At 54.6% G+C, this 20,908-nt stretch overlaps 1 protein-coding gene across 4 annotated transcripts in view; it reads right to left on the reverse strand.

Annotated features, from left to right (window-relative positions):
- The window catches only part of GFRA2 (GDNF family receptor alpha 2), an 89,074-nt gene that overhangs the window by 13,607 nt on the left and 54,559 nt on the right, over nt 1–20,908 (reverse strand). For all 4 annotated transcript variants that reach the window (XM_036314828.1, XM_036314831.1, XM_036314827.1 and 1 more), the window contains 2 exons: nt 2,442–2,551; nt 1,619–1,759 (listed from right to left, as the gene is read on the reverse strand). In XM_036314828.1, the coding sequence (XP_036170721.1) occupies nt 1,619–1,759; nt 2,442–2,551 (251 nt within the window). The remainder of the gene's footprint in view (nt 1–1,618; nt 1,760–2,441; nt 2,552–20,908) is intronic.

The following is a 20,908-nucleotide window of genomic DNA, read 5'->3' on the forward strand; positions in this document are numbered from 1 at the left end:
GAGGGTGCTGGGAGCAAGCCTGGAAGCCTGAAGGGAGGAGCAGGCCACGCCCAGGGCAGCCAGCGCCCTATTCCCAGTGGCATTCGGTGCTGCAGACACGCCCACTTCAGAGCTCCGCCACCCCAGCCCCCCAGGTACTGGTTCCCCAGGCTCCTTTGCCACTTCAGTGTTTCTAGGTCCCCACCACTGGCATTCCAAGGGCCCCAGACTCACCTTCATCCCTGAGTGGCCTTACCGGCTCCCACACCATTAGTTAGCACTAACTCACTGAGGACTAAGTTAATGGAACCTCTTGGACAAAACTGTCCCCAAGACTTAACTCTCTAACCAAATGCCTAAAGAAATGCCCACCTCCATGTCCTCAAGCTCATCATGTCTACACCTGAACCAGGCACCACTCCCTTCCGCGTCCACACTGTTTTCCCGTGTTTCCAATCTGGAAGGCTTCATCTCTCCCTATCCAAACCCCCCAGTTCACCTCCCTAACCACCCACTTGCCGCCATTTGAGCCCGCCTCCTAAAGCCCTTTCCCCTCCACCCTCGCCGACCCTGCTCGGGTCCTCAGCCATCACTGTCCCTTCCTCTGAGTGGACCCTCTGTGGGTCACTAGTCAAAACCACATCCCTACCTCACCCCTCCACACTAGACCAGAGGGTGAACCTCTGAAATGCAGATCTGACCCGGAACCAGTGGCCCACACCACCACCCCAACACCAATGGGGACCACAGGATCCCCTTTGGGAGAGGGACTCCCCTCCTGCCCAGACAACTCCAGGCGACCCCATGCTCTGTACCAAGGCTCCGTGGTCTGTGGTTCTCACAACTCTCTCTGCCCAGGTGGACAGGCATGCCCTCCCTGCAGCTCCAGCTGACCAATGGCCCTGTCCCTCAGGTGTTCACCTTTGAGGAGCCTCCAGGGGCCCCCTACTGCAGGCTGAGCCGGGCATCCCACCCTGGGGTCCGGGTGAGCCCTGTGCAGACCTGTCCCCAACACGTTCCCCCCGGACTGTGACCACACAGACCTCAGTCAGGCTGCAAGCTGCCCATGACGGGCACTATGACTTGTTTCTCTGAGTTCCCAGGGCCATACAGAAAGGCAGCATGGACAGATGGACAGAAGGAAGAATGAGGGGAGGGAGGGGGAGGGACCTTCAGGTGGGTGTGGGTAGCAGAGGTGTCAGTCTGAAGAGATGGAGGCAGGCAGAGCTTGTGGCTCACCTTGTTCTCCAGCCTTTGGATTAGGAGTTTGATAACTTGGAAAAAAAAAGTCACTGATTCCAATGGATCCTTAAAAATCGATCCCAAAGGGAGAAGCGACAGACAGCCGAGGGCCTCACCATGGGGCTGTCCCAGAGGACCTGTCTGAAGCTGTCAGCATAGCAGACCAGAACCCTTCAGCCTGACTTGACACAGACTCATGGCCTCAGTGGTAAACAGCTCGGTGTGACTCGGAGAGCCCAGCCACCGTCTCCGCAGGTGACACCCTGCTGGAGCAGCCCCACAGGTCACTGGCTGTCCCGATGGAGGAGGAAGGCCATGGCTCAGGCAGCCTCAGGGCCCCTTTGGGATGAGGGTGGGAGGGGCTACTGGGGGGGTGAGGGGGGGCTGCAGGACTTACGAAGGCAGGGGTTCTCGGTGAAGTCCCTGAGGAACTTCTCACACTCCTCCTCCATGTTCCCACTCCCCCGACAGCTGCACCAGGGGGACACCACGATGCCAGTGGGGCTGGAGTCCACATAGTTGGGCGTCATGTCAAACCCTGGACAGGGAGAAAGGGAGGCAAAGGGGAGGGGAGCAGTGAGACCTCCTCTCTGGGCCCCCAGACCCCAGACACCAAGATAAGAGGCTTAGAAGCCTTCCTCCTTCCCACCTGCCCCCAAACACACATACATCCCAACTCATAGTCCAAACTCTGAGTGTTACTATTCCAGGGAACCATGGGGTCAGCAGGGGGCAGAGGGCGTGGGGATGCCCCCCCACCCCCCCACCCCCGAGCATGGCCCGTGCTTTCTCCTGGCCCCCAAGCAGAGTGTGTTCTGGAGTTCATGCGACTGGGCTTGGGTCCCAGTGCCAACAGGTGAACCTGTGCACGTTACTCCACTTCCCTAAGCCTCGGTTTCCCCATCTGCAGCACGGAGATCCCAGCACCTCCCTAGAAAGTGCTGTTAGGAGAATTCGTCATGTAAACTGCTTAGCACAGCACCTGCAATGTCAGACCCTGCAACCAATGTTACTTCTTCTGATTTCGAAATCCTTATAAGTTCCTCGGGCCCTCCTCCCCCATGAAACAGCCAACCTGGCCTCTGGTTTCCAGATCCAGCTGAAACCGCCACCAGGAAAGGCGAGTCAGGTGTCCCCCCACTGGCTGGAGCTGGGCCTCGGCCCCTGCCCGCTGGGCAGCTCGGAGTCACTGTGAGCCCGGGCGGGAGGGGGTGGCTTACCAATCATGCCCGCGTAGGAGCCCAGACACGCCTGATAATTGTCGGCTGGACAGCTGGTGAGCGTCTGGTAGGAGGCGTGACAATTGGCGTGGAAGTCCGCCAGCCGGGACCTGGTGTTGGGAGAAGACGCATAGAGTGAAAGAATTAGCGTGGCTGCCTTCCCTCCCGGCTCCTCTGCAGCACAGGGCTTCCTCCCCGCTTTCTGGGCTGGAGGGAGCCAGGGAGAGGGAGCAGAGGAACACAGGGCCACCGAGCCTGGGGCCCGAGGCTGAGAGCTCCTAGAGCAGTGTTCTCAACCTTCCTATTGCCGCGACCCTTTCATACAGTTCCTCATGGTGTGGTGACCCCCAATTTCATTGTTACAAATTGAACATAATTAAAGCATAGCGATTAATCACAAAAACAATATGTAATTATATATGTGTTTTCCGATGGTCTTAGGCGACCCCTGTGAAAGGGTTGTTCGATCTCCAAAGGGGTCACGACCCACAGGTTGAGAACTGCCGTCCTAGAGGGGCTCCTGGAGGCCACACAGTTGGGGCACATCCACTCCAGATGGATGGTTCAGTCAGAGCAACAGGGAACCCGCAAGGAGTGCACCAAACATGCCCGGGACCAAGGCAGGAAAGCTGGTGCCACCTCCTGCTTGGCCGCACTCCCAGTGACCTGCCAGGTCCCTCCACACGTCCCTCTTCCACCTGCAGAACGGGTATGTGAACCCTGCCCTAGTGGCCTCACAGGTGGTGGCGAGGTCCCAGGAGTGGCCCCAGGCAGGAACAAGAGTCCCCTGGGGTGAGATACCCAGAGGGCGTCCTCACCCATCTCTTCTTCACCAAACCAGAGCACAGCCTCCTGGCCTCAAGCCACCAGCTTCCAGGTCCCACCCAGTAGAATCGGCCTCTTCTCCTGCATCGCCCAGTCCTCTCTGTCAGCACCAGTGACACCACTTCTGAACTGTGCACACGGCCCTGTGCTCCCCTCGGCCCTGAGCCTCCTGGAGGCAGGTGCCTGACCGGGCCTGTCCCCCAGTGTGGAGGGTCCCATGGAGCCCAGGGCACCACAGCGATTCCCACTCCTTCTTCCTTCTAGCCCAGCGCCCTGACACAAGCCGTCACATCAGCCTGGCTGGGCCCGTCTCCCCACCCCTCCCCATCACTGCCTCCTAGAGGCCAGTGCCCTTTGCCCTGGGGTCCCCGAGTATCATTTGTCTCACAGCAACAGCAAGCCAGAGTAATAGGTCTTGTTCACTGCTATGTTCCCAATGACGGCACACAGTAGGACCTCAACAGATACGTGCTCAGTGGGAACACCACAGAAGGACCAGAAGCCAGACCTTGATTCCCTATCCCAGCTCTTTCCACATGGTGAGGTTGCTCATACAATCATCCCGAAGCTCACCCTAAATTCAGCCCCCCATGCTTTCCACCAGACTCTGTCCCATTTGAGGACGGAGGAGAGAAATAGACCGACAGACCAGGAGAGCCTGAGAGCACCACCCTCACAGAGGCGGCTTGTGGGTCCCACCACAGGACAAATTCAGGTTTGCCTGGGGCCCCAGGTTCCGGGGGGTGCGGGCTGGGAGAAGGAAGCTCTGCAGAGGCAGCGAGTGAGGGGGGTGGGGCCCGGGGTTCCCACGTCCGCTGTGCCCCTTGATCACAAGGACTTCAGGTGAGTCCTTGCTCCTTGGGGACTGAGTTTCCTTGTTTATCAAATGAATAAAACATGCTCTTAGTTCCTGGTTTAAAAGCTATTTCTAGAGTTTGAGAAAATGAAAACGCTCTGGAAATGAATGGCGGTGATGGTTGCACAACCATGCGAACGCACTTCGTGCCACATGCTGGACACTGAGAAATGGATACAATGGTAACTTCTATGTTATGTAGAATTTACCACAATTTAAAAAAAAGGTGTTCACAGCCACCCTTTATCACTGAACCTTCCCAAAGAATCTGAGATCTGGCAAGCAGGTGTATGATGGTTCCAGTTTACAGAGGAGGAAGCTGAAGCCCAAGGTCCCAAGTTGCTCAGTGAGCCGGGCCTGCATCCCAGAGTTCAACGGGGTGGGTGCCCAGCTGGCAGTCCCCTGCTCCTGTGCAGAAGCCTTCAACGTCCTTCCAGACCCAGCATCCTGCAGCGCTGGAAACATATCCTATCTTTCGCAGGAAAAGAATGGGACCCGAGGTTCTCTCCACCTCCCTCCTGCCCATAAATACGCCCTCTAGCTCCTCCCCACCCGGCCCCCAAGCAAGGAAAAGCAGCTTTTCCAACCCAGCCTCAGCCCCCACAGGACAGGACTTCACATCACATGGAAGACCAGCAGCTGTCCACCCCACAACCCAGCAAATGAGGCGGGAGCTATGAGGGGGTGAGAGAGGTTAGCTTTGGCCAAATGTCTCCTCCAGAGGCCTCAGCACTGAGGAGGACCACAGGTGAGCAGCATCGGGCAGAACCCAGCTCTGCAGGGATCACAAGCAGAGCCGGAGGCTCCCATCTCCTTCCCGCCAAGGAGGCACCCAAATGCCATCTCTTAGCCAAAACACAGGAGCCTGTCCAATGCCATTTGATCACAGGTAGGGCCCGGCTCCCTCCTGCTGCTTCCCCAGTGCCCCCCTGCCGTCCTGCCCCGTGAAGTCCTTTCTGACCGCCTCCACCTCTGTATTCCAGCTGCAGACAACATCTGAACCAGGCAAGCAAATACTTAATGGCATAGACATTTACTGCTGTTGCCCTGTTGGTCTCTCCAACTGGAACCCACGTTCCCAAGGGGCAGGCCCTACTGATTTCTTCATCCAAACACCTTGGGTCTGGATGCGGTGGTAGATATCTACCCATCCTTTCTCCGAACACGTGCTGAGCCCCTGCCACATGACTGAAAGACTGAGGGTGGGGAGGGCACGCATGTCCCTGCAATGTCAGAGAGGAATTCCAAGGGAGTGGGGACTGAGCAGAGTGCCCACCAGGCCAGGTCCCATGGGAGCAACTGCCCACTGAGCAGACCCGAGGGCCCCCCTGCAGGTGAGGAGCCGCCCACACAGCCTCCCCGTGAGGACGGGCGGGCAATCACACTGCCGCAGAGGATTACCAGGCCACGCTCTGCCCATCCCTTGCCCGTGATGCGGCCTGTGCTCAGTGTCCCCAGTTACCCAATGGGTGAGCCATGCCGGCCTCCCTCCCTCACAGGGGCCTGAGAGACGTGGGCACAGAGGAGAGGCATCAATCACCCTTATCTCCCCTCCACCCGGGCGCCTCATCCCAGCACTGTGCCTGCCACCGGCAAGTACACACCGGGAGCAGCTTTCCCTGCGTCTGATAAAAGAAAAAGACACCTGTTACCTGCCCAGGTGGATGTGGGTCCCATGCAAGGCAGTGTGACAGGGAGACAGTTCCCTCACCCCTCCCTCGCCTCCAGGCGCCAGGCGCCCCGCTGGACAACAGGTGAGCGATGTCCTCCTGCCCCCACATCACTTGCCCTGCCACACTGAGGACACAGGAGGAGGAGGCAGGCCCCCGAAGCCAGGCACCACGCACTGGGCCCCAGGGTAACCAATACGAAGGGCTGCCTTGCTCCCCTGAGGCCATGGCCTACTTCCTTCACGGCAGGCCACAGCTCTATCCAGAGCACAGGGAGGGGGAGCAGGCCCAAGACCAGCAGACTGTGAGAGAAAGGGGCGGGGGGGGGGGGAGCAAGCAGCCTTGGCAGGCGAGAGTGGCAAATGGGGCCATTTAGGAGCCTGTCCCGTCGAAGACTCCAGGACGCCTTTGATTGCTCAGGTCCCCTCCTCCCCGCAAGACACACTGACGTCCACGGCAGCCGGAGCACTCTGTCAACACGAGAGCACGTGGTGTCAATTTCCTTCAAGCCACGACACACTCGACTCCAACCACGACACACACCAGCTCTGGTAGGTGCAGTCCCCAAGGCGATGGTGTCCTTGCACATGCACAGAGAGCCAGCTGGGATCGCTGCACCATTGCCGGGCCAGGTGCTACTCCCCCTGCAGGCGCCCTCGGTCACCTGTCTGGTGGACTCTGCTCTCCCTGCCAAGACAGGCCTCCCTGGATCAGCCCCATCGCTTCTCAGATGTCTTCCTTTCGCAGCCCCCATAAGGGAGATGGCATCAAAGAAAGCAGGAGAGAGAGAAAGGCAAGCAGACCACGAAGCGAGAAAAGCAGAGAGCCAGCAAGAGGACCAATATGAACAGAAGCCAAGTCCATCTCGCCGAGATCAAGTGAAGACTGCCAAGTGAGCGCGGCAGCAGGTGGGTCTGTCCAAATCACAAACCCTCTGCGGGCTTGTTTCATGTGCAGCTGTAGCCCATTCAATCACAGGAAATCAGCGGAGAGACGGAGAGGGACACTTGACCCCCAATTTGATTAAACAATTGCCAGATTAAATGCAGGACACCCATCTGATTTGAATTTCAGATAAGCAACAATACACCTTTTCAGTGTGAGCATGTCCATGCCATATTTGGAGCATCCTTACATTAACCAGTATTCCATTGTCTATCTGGAATTCAAATGTAGCGAGGCACCCTGTATCTGATTTGTTAGACCCTGCAATCCTGTTTGCTGGGCAGATTTGCTCCTGCAAAGTCAAGATGAGAGAAGACCGACCCTCACAGCAGAAATCATGCCGAGGGGCTGCAGGGGTGCACGGACTTCCTACAGGTCAGCGATTCTCAAAGTGGGGTCCGAAGACCAAGGCGTCAGCTGGGAATTTGGTAGGAATGCACATTCCCGGGCCCCGCCCCAGACCTAGCAGATCTGACATCCAGAGCAGGGCCCAGCCACCTGTTCTTTGCCCAGCCCTCCAGGTGACCTGGAGGCAAGTGCTGCCGGGGACATGGCAGCTGCACAGGCTGCAGAGCTGGTCTCAGCTTTCCCTGCCCTGCTCCAGGCCCAGCCAATGAAGAAAGTGATGCTTCAGGCCATAGCTCCTGGTTACATGGCAAAGAGTTTGCATGCTTATACGCACACACACACCTGCACACACACACCTACACACACACACCCCTGTCCCCACACAGACACAGCTACACTTGGACACGCCTCTCAGTTCCGTGCTTTGGTCTTAGTCAAGAGAAAGTACAGGTGCCAGTTATCAATGAGACATCCCCTTAATCCAGATTGCACCCAAACACACACACTTTCTCAAATCTGTCTGGCCTCATATAAAATTGGGGTGAATTGCTCCCACAGAACCCCCAAACATTCCAATGCTGGCCAACACACAGCTGCTTGGTCTGAAGTTATTGTCGATTTCCCAAAGTTCCATCTTCTTAGGAAACCAATGTTCTGCTGGTTGGAGAAGTGGAGAAACAGGAAAGGGAGCTAATGTTTACTGAGAGCCGACTGTGTGCCGGACACTGCTCTCTCATTTAATTTTGAGCAACCCCATAAAGTAGACAGAGGTGGTGATTTCACTGTGAAGACAGGGTCGCCGAGCGGCAGGACACACATGCGTATCCTGCAGCCAGCAAACCGGGGCCAGGCACCGTCCCGTGAGGACAGGGTCCTCTCTCCGGCTCTGCTGCCAGGAGCCCCCACTGCTAACAATGCTTCCAGGGTAGCCACCAGCACTGCCTCACGCAAACCAACAGGGCACTTGAATATTTTGTGGAGGCAAGAAAGGGCTCCCAAGAAGAGCAAATCACTCATAACGGCTTCCCAGGCAATTTATGGGAACGCAGAGCAAACGGCTTTACTAGGCCCATGTGCCTCTGGAACGGCTGCCTCAGGGCCCCTCCAGCAGTGCAGGGCCTCGTTAAGTGGGTTCAGTGTACATGACACTGAGAAAGGGGAAGGTGGATTTCACCCACACGGCTGTTTTCTGACACCTCCGGGGCTCACAGTGGACAGCCTGGCCCTCCATCCCTGCCTGCCTCCTCTAGACACTGCCACCACTCACTTCATGGCCTGAAGTACCAACCGGCTTCCTTCCCTCCTGTGCATCCTGAAAGCGCACACCGGGAACTTACTCTTTCTGCCCAGAAGAGCTGCTCCCCTCGGGGCGGGCTGGGGACTTTCTCCTCCAGCCAGGCTGTCAACCATAGCACCACCCCCCTCCTGGGCTGCAGGTGGGCACATGACCCAGGCAGCACAAACCACACCATTCTTTTCCCAGCCACACTGACTGGTCCAGGGAGAAGGATGAGACAGGCTGGGCCAGACAGGGCCCTTCCCTGAAGTCTTGCTGGTGGAGCAGGCATGGGACAGCATCCTTCCTTCTGGCTATGAGACTGCATAGGTGTGAGCCCAGAGAAATGGGAACCAAGTTCCAGCCTCATGGCACAATACAAATAAGTAGCTACACTGAAGAGAGAAGCAGAAGCAGAGAGAGAGAGAGAGAGAGAGAGAGAGATTTGTATTAGAGTCCTGGAATACTCTTCTGCCCCTTTCTCTATTTTATTGGGAACAAATTCCTTTTTAAGGTTTCTTAAGCTAGTTGGGTCTCTGTCACTTATAACAGAAAACATTACTACTATTTAGCTTCGCTCTCTGATTTGATGTGATGTTCTCTGTCAAGTTCAAAGCAACCAGAAAGCACACACTAGGAAGGACACAGACCAAAACCCACACCCACAAAGGGTATGACTAACCCACACAAAAGAGCCAAAGGGGCAGGAGCACTTCAGCGAGAGCAACTCGGAAAATGGACGACGGTAAAATTCAGGGAGGAAGACGCCCCGGGCCTGGCGTCCTTTCCCCGCCAGTGAGAGAGGAATGGCTCAGACAGATAAGCCGCAGAAAGCCACATCACTATTAGAGATGACAAGGATGAGGATTGTACCAATATATGAAAATTCAAACACGAAATCATGTGAAGCGATAAAAAGCAGGAGACAAGACAGTTTATGCACCCTGGTCACAATCAGGGGAATTAGTGAGCTTAGGAACCGGCAAGATCCAGAAGTAGATTTCAGAAGATGCTAATACAACCTGCTGTTCATTATGTTCTCTTTTAATAAAGTCATTTTAAGACTGTAATTATTTCTTTACGCTTAATTGTACGGGGCCTATTATAAACAATGATGTTTCTCGCCTTCAGTTAGACAAAATGTTATTGGTTCCAGAAGCATCAACAAATTCGGTGGACTCTCTGTCCAAGACAACAAGGCTGAGAGAAAAGCTACCAGCTCAGGGGATGGGCTCCTCACCCTGGGGCAGCTCTGATTCCCACTCCTGGGAGCTGGCAGGCTCGAGACAGAGCCTGATGCCACGCTGGGAAATGCAGATGGAACCCATTTGGACATGACCAAGACCTCGGGGCAAGCTGTTGCATGTAGAAAGGTTTGATCTCCACTCACTGGAGACCCTGGATTCTTCAAGCATCCTTCCCCACCTCCCCACCCCGACTCCAGCCCCTCCATAGAAGCACTCCCTAGTCGTTAAGTCCAGCTTCTGACATCACGTCATGCTGACGGGGTTTGAACCTTGGCCCAGCTACTCACTAGCTGTGTGGCCTTGAGTCATTAAACCTCTCCAGGCCTCTGTAAAATGGAGGGAATAACAGTTCTTCCCTCACAAGGCTGTGGTGAGGATGAATGAGATGTCCAATGAGCAAATATACGGAAGTGCCTGGACAATGCCTGGTGTGCAGTGGGTGCCCGGCAATGCCCATCAATGCCTGCTGCCTCTGTTACTGCGGTTGGAGGGCACTGCTGACCACTCCTGAGCACGAACACTGTGGAGACACATAAGCACTTTCTCTTCAGAACAAAGGGACGTCATATCTCTGACCTATTGACAAGCACCTCCTGCATTTATACGGCATCACGCAAAGTCCTTCCACTGACATCACCACATTTTATTCTGACAATGAGTCTCTGAGGTTGGCAGGACTGCCCTGTTTTACAGATAAGGAAACAGAAGCCTGGGGAGGTTAATTAATTAACTCACATCCCAGCAACGGGGCCAGAGGCTCAGCTCCAGATCTTACTCATGAGCCCGTGGGCTTTCGCTGCTACCGTGCTGCCCCTGCCCCTACCAAGCCATCTCTCTCCCAACCCACTACTCTCCCCCGGTCCTGGCACTGCAGCCACAGAACCAGGGAGGTTTATTTCTCTTCCGGCATCACCAAGGGAGTCAGTGGGATGCCACCTTCCCCCCTTGTCCCTCTTTGCCATGCAGCCTGGAGCTCACCCAGCATCCCCTCTCTCCTCCAGATGAGCCATGAAACCGTCCACAGAAAATGACCTGAAGAGGCTGTGGTTTGAGCCACTGGACCCCAGCTGACCAGAAGCAATCAGTTAGACCCAGGCCACCATCCACAGTCTGACACACCAACCACAGTGGCCAACCCACACCTGCTCTGAGAGAGGATCGGGAGGGTCTGATGGGACAGAAGTCAACCCACGCCCACATGGATCTCCCACCTGGGACCCAAGATGGGAGCCCAGACCACTTCCTTCTTCTGGACACCACCAGTGGATACACTCCTCTGAGTCCTCTAACAATACAGGCATGTGGGCGCAGCTACCCTTCTCTCCTCCCCGCCCCACCCCACATCCCTTCACCTATGTTCCAAACCTATTATTACCCCGTAAAAAGAGAAAAGAATTAAATGTATTCAGCATTTGATTTTAATTGAAGGACTGTTCTATTTCATTGAACTGCTAAGTAAGCTGAACAAGAGATTGTGTTTACATAAGCAAACCCCAAGTCACTATAGACTTGCTGTCACATTAAGTCAATACTTATGAAGGCTCTCTATTTAATTATTCAGTAAGGATTGACTTATTATTGTGTTAAGAGTGTGGTTAGCCTTGAGCTAGGTAGCCAGCCAGCTGAAAGATTTCTTTCAACTTTCTCTGAATGCTGATATGGCTCCTGCTCATTGTATGAGGTTAGGTTTCTTCCCTCTCTCCCTCCCCATGCCCGCCCCCTCCTGCTGCAGACAAAAACCTCCAGGTCCACCGTCCTCAAGTCAGGGATAGCAGGTCACCCTGTGGTGGCCAAGGAGCAGGCAAGGTCCCAGTTGCCAGTGGTCCACTCCTCACATGGTCTTCCTAACCCTAGTAATTAGTCCCAAAACTCTGACCCCTGGGCTCTCATTAGCTTAGTGTCTCTGCTCTCAGGTCAAGCTGTTCTGACCTCCTCGTTCCTGTTCCAGATGCCCAGTAGGACCTCCTACTCAAGAACCCAGTTCCCTCCCACCTTTGTGAGTCCCAGCACTTCCCCTCCCTTCAGCCTCCAGGGAATGCGTGTGTCAGCCTTCACAATCCATCCCAACCCTATTATTCCATGGCATATTCTTGCAGAAATTCAGATAGGTTCTTACATCAAATCACATTTTCCTGACATAACATTCGGGGGAAAGAGCCCCAGAGGTACATGATTAGCCGAAACTGCAGACCAACAAGAGAGGCGGAGCGATTATGGACAAAACCCCAGCCGCCGAACCACCTCATTCAAAGCCCAGCTCTGTGATCGCAGGGCTACAACCCTGGGCCAGTTATTTACCCTCTGGTTGTGTCCTCATCCACAGCAATGGTCTAGTCATCTCTGGCAAGAGGACCCGAGATTCTTGGACAGCACCCAGGACCATGCCCACGAGCTATAATGGTGACTACAGCCCCGCTAACACCCACAAAGGAGGACTCCCTGGCCTCTGACAGCCCATCACTTGACACCCTGATCCCCACCTATCATTGGCCCCCTGCTGATCTATATCATATCATCTGTCCTCACACTCGTCCTCCTCTCTCCCACCCCAAACCCTGTAGCAATATCAAGACACACACGTTCCCAACTGTGATGTTTCACAGATCCTTGTCCCTTGGTGCCACCGCTGCCAGGAATGCCTGCTCCCAACCATGTCATCTTTAAAACCCCTTCCAAGTCACCCTTTCAAGCCACTTCCAGGGCCAACTCATCCAGAAAACCTTCTCTGAATGCCTTGCCCCAACTCTGAACATGTTTCACAAATTCCAGTTACTGTACTTGCACCACCAACTAAATCGTAAGTTATATTGTTCATATCTGTTTCTCCCAACTGAGAAAACCAGGTTCAGAACAGAAATCATTTAATTATCATTTGAGTCTTCAGGGCCCATAGTAGTGATTAACACCAAACTGGAACTCGGTATCTGTTGGATGGAAGGAGAAAGGGAGAGATGGAAGAAAGAATGGCTGGGTGGATGGATGGGTGGGTGACTGGATGGATGGATGGATGGATGGATGGATGGATGGATGGATGGACGGATGGTTGGGGACTACATCTGAAGGTACAGAAGACTTTACTCTAAGCAGGAAGAGAGTCAAGAACTAGCCTAACACCTTCCCCTGAAAAATAAAATTACAAGCAGATTTCCAGCTGGCAGCACAGCCAAATGCATCAACCTTGCATTACCCTGGCCACCAAGATAGCTCAGCCCCCACTGGGACTGCCTTCCTCCCCTCCTCACATCCTGCCTGGTGACTGTGGGGAACTTGGGAAAGTATCTTTGTATGGTAATAGCCATTCACTAAAGGAGGCCCCAGGGACCTGCAAAAATTAACACACATCCTTAAGCACCACTCTTAAGACAAAGAAGTGCCTTGAGGGCTCACAGAGGAAATCCAATGGGCCTCTGTGGAGAAAGGCTGGGTAAACTGTCCATTCTTAGACAGGCAGAGAGTGAGGGACCAGTGACAAGCCAGGGCATCTGGGTCAGATGCCCGCTGCTCGCAAGCTGTGAACCCTGGAAATGTCACTGCACCGCTCAGTACCTGTCTGATACCCCCATGGAAGAGAGTCTGGAATGACTCACATATGCAGAAGTGCTTTTGGAAAATAGAATGCACTGTCTACCTGTTTATTCTTTTTCTCCTTAGGAAGAGAGAGAGAGAGAGAGAGAGAGAGAGAGAGAGAGAGAGAGAGAGAGAGGATGAGCAGGACTATTACACCCAAATTATGTTCCTCAGCTGAGTAGCCAGACCAGCTTCTAGTGCAGGGGGCCAGAGCAGGGGCAGAGGGTGGGGGTGGCAGAGCAGGTGAGGGGCCTTCACACCACAACCCAGACCCACTGGGAAGCAGGGAGGACACGTGTGGTGGGGACCTGCTCTCAGAGAGCACTGGGCAAACACCGCTCAGGCCCCTCGGCCTCTATTCCAGGCCTTCTAGAAGGGACAGACCACACGGATGAATATTCCTCCCATCAAATACAGTCTCCACATCCAGGCAGCTATGCCACCATAGGAGTCTTTCTCATTATATAGACTAATGAGAACACTGTGCTTCTCTGAACAATTCATCAAGGCAACATCCATTATAAATGACATTTTTCCTGAACTAACAAAGGATGTGAGGCTGGGGAAACTGGTTAAAGGGAAATATTTAGCTGATTCCAGAAACCATTCCAAAATTAATGACCCGCCCCCTGGCTGGCCAATGCTCGCTCTGAGCTTCGGCCTCCCACTTGGACCCCGTGCCCTGGTCACAGGGCCACCTGAGTGGCAGGTTGGGGAAGGGGGCGGGGCTGGCTCCCAGGGGGGTGCTGCCCTAGGAGGAGAGGGAAGTCGTCCACAGCAGCATTGCTGAAGCATATAAGACCAGATTATTTGTGGCCCCAACTTGCTGAGGCAAGATGAAAAATATAGCAAACTGCAGCTGCTGAACTCAGCTCTTTTGTTTTTTTCTCCCTTCTTTCTCCTTCGCTGAGGTTAGTGTTTCACAAAAAGGGCTTTAAAAAAGTGAAATCTATAAACTGGGGGGTTCCAATCTGTCAGCTAAGGTCAAGCACACAGAGCGGCATCCCGGGAGGAGAGAAGATGGGCTGTTTGTCTCACCTGCAGGCAGGATGCTCGCTCACGCACGTTCCCACTCACAAGCCGGTGTGAGGGCCCTGCGCCTGACAGAGGCAAGGCCTCACGGCCCCTCGGGTAAAAAGTCCTCACTTCCCCCAGTCACAGGCCCTTCCCCTAGGTCAGTGATGGCGAACCTATGACACGCATGTCAGAGGTGACATGCAAACTCATTGGTTGATTTTTCTTTGTTACATGGCATTTAAGTATATAAAATAAATATCAAAAAATATAAATCTTTGTTTTACTATGGTTGCAAGTATCCAAAAATTTCTATATGGCACCAGAGTTAGGATTTTTCAAAATGCTGACACGCTGAGCTCAAAAGGTTCGCCATCACTGCCCTAGGTCCTACCTAACCCTTGTGCGGGTTCTCCCTGTTCCTACTCTCCAACTCCAAAGCAAGCAACAACTCCAAGTTACCCTTCAAAATCAGAGGGCCGGGAGCCATGCCTGGTGCTGTGCTAGCATGGAGTACATGAAGCTACAATCCTGGAAAGGGTCAGCTTCTACCAGTGCCTTCCATGGGGAGTGGACTGGTTGGAAGTCAGAGGGGATGCACACACGCCACTCAGGGAGAGCAGTCAGTAGCCCTCTAAAGCCTCTGCTATAAATCAATGACACATCGACCTGGAGCTTCTGAGAATCTCAACTGGAGCCTCCGGCTTCAACTAAGGAGAAGATAAAGTATGCAGATAGGTCGTTCCCATAGGGCAGGATAAAGATGGTGACTCCCATCTGACATACGGCCAGGCACGGAGGGAGAAGATTCTTAGCTCTTCAAGCCTTTGAATGCATTTACCTTAGAACAAGCAGATTCGGGGCCCATAAAGTTCCTCGCTGTTTCTACTGAATTTCTCACACATCCCCCTCAGGGCTCTGCCAAGCAGTACAGGGCGCAGAGAAAAGGGCAGCCTGAGTGGAGATGGAGACACAGTAGGGGCTGACCCAGGGAGAGAGGGACGGCCATCGTGGCCAATGGGTGAGGGAGAGCAGGAAGGGGATCAGCCACGGGAAAGCATGATGAGTGGGTTCTTGAGGCAGAATCCAGGGTGATGCCCAGAGTCTGGATGACTTTCCAGAGCACCTGTGCTCCAGCTTGAGCAAAAGGAGGCCCCCAAGGGGTCTACTGTAGACTGGACGTTTGTGTCCCCCCAAAATTCGTATGTTCAAACTTGATCCCCAATGTGCGGGTGTTAGGAAGTGGGGCCTTCAGGGGTGATTAGGTTATGAGGGTGGCGTTCACATGATGGGATTAGGGCCCTGATAAAAGAGGCCCCACAGAGCTCCCTTCCCCTTCCTTCCTTGTGAGGACACAGAGGGAAGACGGTGTCGATGAGCCAGGAAGCAGGCTCCCACCAGACACTCAGTGTGCCTGCGCCTTCATCTTGGACTTCCCAGGCTCCAAACCGTAAGAAATGAATACCAGTTGTTTATAAGCCACCCAGTCTGTGGTGTTTCTGCTATGGCAGCCTGGATGGGCTAAGACACCATCCACCACCAACTCTATTCTCTCCTGGGTGTAAGGAGCCCCAGGTCCCCAGGAAAGCTTAAAGCTCCCTAAGGAAGTGTGAGGGGGAAGGTAGGTGCCTAAGACTGCTCACACAGCAGCCCTCTGAATTGGCCATACACCAATGAATGCCCAGTGCATCCCGTAAAACAAACTCTAGTTCCCTAATCCCACTCCTGTGGTACCTCAGGGGTACAAGGTAGGAGGCAGCATCTCAGTGTGTCAGCTAAGGTGGACCACAGCAGCTGGCAGAGGGCAGAGCTGGCTCAACAGGCAAGGCCCCAGTGCAGGGAGTTACACGGGGCAGGAGAAATGAAGGCCGGCGAGGCACAGTGGTGGAAAGCCGCCAACCATGGCCCAGACCCACCAGGAAACAAGAGGGGCCATGGGCAGCCAAGGTCACTTGAAAAGAACCACAGGAGGACTATAACCCACGAGGCACAGAGCCCGGGGGAAGAAAAGCCAATCGGGCTGATGCCAGCTGACCCCAGAGCCCACAGAGCAGCCCTACCTGCACAGGAAGGTAACCCAGTGATGGTCTTCCATGGGGGCTAGGGTTTCATGGTTTCCTCCTTGCTGCCCTTGGCCTACTGGAGTGCACTGCGTGTTCTTACTGGCATCCTGAATTTCATCTGGATTTTGCTGGTGGTGATGTTGGTGTTCAAAGGAAAGAGAGTAGATGCTACTGTTGCACTGGAATGGGGGTACACTGACTGTGTTTTGAGGTGTGTGAACCTGTGGCAATGAGGAAGGTAGACCAGTTGTGCAGCTGCTGGGAGGGCCAGCCTTTGAATGCCCAGCTGAGGCACTCCTCTGAGCTGTAGGTCTGCAATCGTGGAGTTGTCAGCGTGCTGTTGGAAGGCCTTAGAACAGAGCCCTCCCAAACCAGGACGCAAACGGGATGGCAAGATGGGAGCTGGCGGCTGCTGACCTGTGGGCAAAGGGTCTGCAAGGGGTGAAGGCTGACATTGTAATGAAGGTGTCCAGGACCCCAAGACAATGGAAGTCTGTGTGCCCAGAACTGAACATCAACGAAATAAAAAATAATTATATCCCAGGGAGCACTCAGCAGTTGGCATAAGATGCAGTAGTCTCCTTGGCCCCTGGCCCACCCTTGGCTCAAACACAGGTAGCACATGTAATGGCACCACATGGGGTGAGGCATGGGCAACGTCTGCACCGGGCTGCGACAGCCACAGCCATGGCCCGAGCACACACTCTGAACACCTTCCAGGCCAGGACTCCCCACTCACCCTCATACAGTAGACCTTCCCTAAACCCCTCCCTTTTGACCCCTCCTGCTCTGAAAGGGAGCAGAGGGGACAGCCACAGGCACAAGAGAGAACAGAATGCCACCCAAGCCTCCATCTTCATAGCAGAGCCGCCAGCTTGGAGAGGTTGAGAAGTCAGGAGACTTCTGAGCTTCTCCCCACACTGAAACCTCAGAGCTGGGCCGTTCCAATCCAGCGCCACAGTCATGCTTCCGTTACAAGGAAAAGTGCCCCTGCTGCCAGCACGGGGGACTGGAAAAGCCGAGACTCCAGGGCAGGGGCCGGGAGGAGGCCCTTCACAGATGCCCAGGGCGCAGGCCAGGGCAGGAGCTCTGCTGGGTGCTGAGTCAGCCCAGACATTCGGGACCATGGAAACCTGTACTGTATGCTGTTTGTGCTTCTATAATTATTGCCTTTCAGCCCTGCCTTTGCACTTACTGAGACCTGCCAAGCTGATACTAAATAATAAGAGCTAACGATGTGGAGTGTTTACCATGTGTCCGCCAAGCACCTCTAAAAGCATGAACACATTTAATCTTCACAAACACCCCGAGACGGTACCACAAAGCCCCCCGCTCTGTAGAGAAGGAAATGGAGGCTTGGAGAGAAGATGTGACGGTAGCCTGGCTGGGACACACTAGGGCTGGGACTTGAGCCAGGCCTGTCTGTGGTGCAGGTCCAAGGCCACCAGCCCTCTCAGAAGTGTGGACGGATTTGGGCCACTGTTCCCATTGAGGTGGACATCGCCTTCTGGGGTTCATGGTGGCAGCAGAATCCAAGAGAGGCCTCAAGGTGAGTGACGGCCACGAAGGCAGAGCCATGCTACCTGCGCCTTTGCCCTTGAGAGGGACACCCAGGCTCCACCATTCCATGAGGAAGGCTGGCCCCTCTCAAGTCTACTGTCCAGCTTCATCTCTGCCCTCAAAATTGTGTTCTTTCTGCAGCTCTTCTCTCAGCCTAGGAAACCACAGGATGCCTTCACCCAGAACAGAGCCCAGCCCATCCTTTCCCAGCCAAGAGCCTGCCACCCACCTTCCCTGCCCCCTCTCCCACATCTTCCAGCCTTTCCTGGGCAGTACCTGCTTACTTGAGCCCCCTCCAACCACCTCTCACAGGTTATTACCTGTCACGAACTTTGGAGAGCCCACCAGCCTGGGGACAACAGTGACAGCAGCAAGACCACCCTTCTCCAGCCAGTGAGCCCCCTGGGAAGTGTGGGGACCCTCCTCAGTGTTAGTGTCCTAGGGCTGCCGCAACGAAAAAAAAACAGAAATCAATTCTCTCACATCCTGAAGGCTAGAAGTCTGGATGCAGGTGTCAGCTGGGCCATGCTCTCCCTGCGGCGGGGCCCCAGCCGTCTTCGGCATTCCTGGGCTTGCAGCTACATCACTCCAGTCCCTGCCTCTGTCTTCACACAGCCTCTTCCCGGTGTCTCTGTGTTTGCTCTCCTCTTGTTATAAGGACACTGGTCACTGGACTCAGGACCCCTCCTGCTGCAGTATGACCCCGTCTCAACGAATTATATCTGCAAAGACCCTGTTCAAACAAGGCCACATTCTGAGGTTCCAGGTGGACATGAACTTTTGGAGGAACACTGTTCAGCCCCACTCGCACTCATCCATAGCCTCCCCCCTGCAACAGGCCCTTGACCTCACCCCACCCCCAGCCCAGCGGGGTTCAGATGCAGGCTGAGACCCTGTGTGTGTCCAGCGGGGGTGGCCACTCTGCCAAAGACAGGCCTTCAGTCTCCAGGGTCTCCGTCTCTGCTGCCCACCCAGGACTGGGCCTCGCTCCCCAGGGAGACAGGCAGGGCCTCCTCTGGGCAAGTCCTCTGGGCTGCCCTGGGGGAGAGGATTAGGACCCTTTCCACACCCCACAGTGACAGCACTAGGGGGACAATTCCTACCGTGTTCTCCCCGTCCCTGTGACTGGTCAGGCCAGGACAGCTGAGGGCCTTTGCCTCAACTTCCTCAGAGTGCCGGACCACTCCTAGGTCCCCCAGGGCCAGGTGCCCCAGCAGGGGTCAGAGGTCTCGCAGGAGCCAGACCTACACAGGAGCGCGGCCACTCCCTGCCTGACCACAGCTGGCTTTCACTCATCTTTGGGGGTCAGGTCCATCTGTCTGCTCCGTACACGCCACAGTGGTCTCTCCGCGCAGACGTCCCATTTCCAACGGCTGTCTGCACTCACAGCAAACACGATGATTGTTTCCAGAGGATAAACAAGCAGGGGTCATTTTAATAGTACCAATGCCAGCTGGATATTAAAACAAAAGTGTTTGGATGTTCCACACAAGTAACCGGCAGATAAATCTGGGCCACGCTCCAGCCCTGGCACACTCCGTCTCCACTGGAAAGATTCGAGAGAACGCCGAGAAGGGGACGCAGGCCCCTCGCAGGTGGATCTAGGAAGCAGACTAGTGTCGGCTGCACGTTCCAGGGCCTTCTCCATGGGTCCTGTTCCACGCTGATTCAACGCACGGGCCCCAGGCACGGGCCCCAGGCAGGGTGTGCTGCACACCTCAGTTTTCAGCCCTCACTGTGATCACTCACTGGAACCGGGAAAAACTAGATTCCTGAGCCCCAAACCCAGGGGCTCTGTTTCGATCGGTTTTAGGAAGGACCCGGATCAGAGTTTAATAAGCCCTGCAGCCGATGGAGCCACACGGGGAGAGAGAACGCAAATGAACAGTAAGAACGCAGCCTGTGGAGCCAGCCCTGCTCAGGCTTCTGCTCCACCTTAAACGCCGTGTGGTCTTGGGCAAGTCACTTACCACCTCTGATCTGAACATAGAGAAATGATAGCAGTGCCTGCCGTACAGGGCTGTAAAGAGCATGTGAGGTCAGACATGAAAATTGCTAACAGGGGAATTGTAAAAGCGCCTCAAGAGTTCTCAGTGATGCCCTGGCTGGCATGCTCAGTGGTTAGAGCATTGGCCCAAGCACCAAAGGGTCATGGGTTCAATTTCCAGTTAAGGGCATATGCCTGAGTTACAGGTTCAATCCCCAATCCCAGTGGGAATGCATGCGGGAGGCAACCAATCGATGTGTCTCTCTCACATGGATATTTCTCTCTCTTCCTCTCTCTCTCTCTCTCTCTCTCTCTCTTCCCTCCCCCCTCCTCCACTCTCTCTAAAAAATCAATGGGAAAAAAACCTCAGGTGAGGATTAACAAAAAAAAAAAAAAAAGAAAGAGAGAGAGAATAATACTAGGAAGGAACCAAGATGGTGGCATAGGTTAATGCCTATACTTGCTGCCTCCCACAATCACATAAAAATTACAACTAAAATACAGAACAACCATCATCCAGAACCGCAGGAAAGCTGGCTGAGTGGAAGCACTACAACTAGAGAGGTAAAGAAGAAAGCACACTGAGACTGGCAGGAGGTGCGGAATGGGCTGGGCTGGCACCCGGGTGTGCCGCTTTTTTAATCGGGAGGGAGATCGCCTCTGCGGAGGCTGCCCGGAGGAGCGAGGGGTCCCAGCCCCACACCAGACCCCCAGCCCAGGGTTCCAGAGCTGGGGAAAGACGTCCATACGGGCTGTAAGAACTATGGACTGTAAAAACCAGTTTGGATTGGGGCTGAGTGACACAAAGGCTGCTAGAGATCTTAAAAGGCCGGCACTGTGAACTGAATTTACAAGCTGCCACTTCCTCTGAGTTCCAGTGCCCGGAGAGGCTCTGGGGGACCCAGACACATACCAGGAGAAACTGGACTGTTTGGCATTGGGGCAGGAACTCGGGGGCGGCTTTCTTCCAGACGAGGTGCTCGCAGTGGTCATTGTTCCTGTGCTGGGACCTCCCCGGTGCAGGGCTGACTGGCAGCCATTGCTGTTTGCTCCACCCTGGAGATTCCCTGAGACCCTACCCCACCCAATTCACAAGCCTGCTCAAACTG

This window comes from Myotis myotis, unplaced genomic scaffold, assembly GCF_014108235.1.
Source record: "Myotis myotis isolate mMyoMyo1 unplaced genomic scaffold, mMyoMyo1.p scaffold_m19_p_6, whole genome shotgun sequence".
Classification (NCBI taxonomy): domain Eukaryota; kingdom Metazoa; phylum Chordata; class Mammalia; order Chiroptera; family Vespertilionidae; genus Myotis; species Myotis myotis.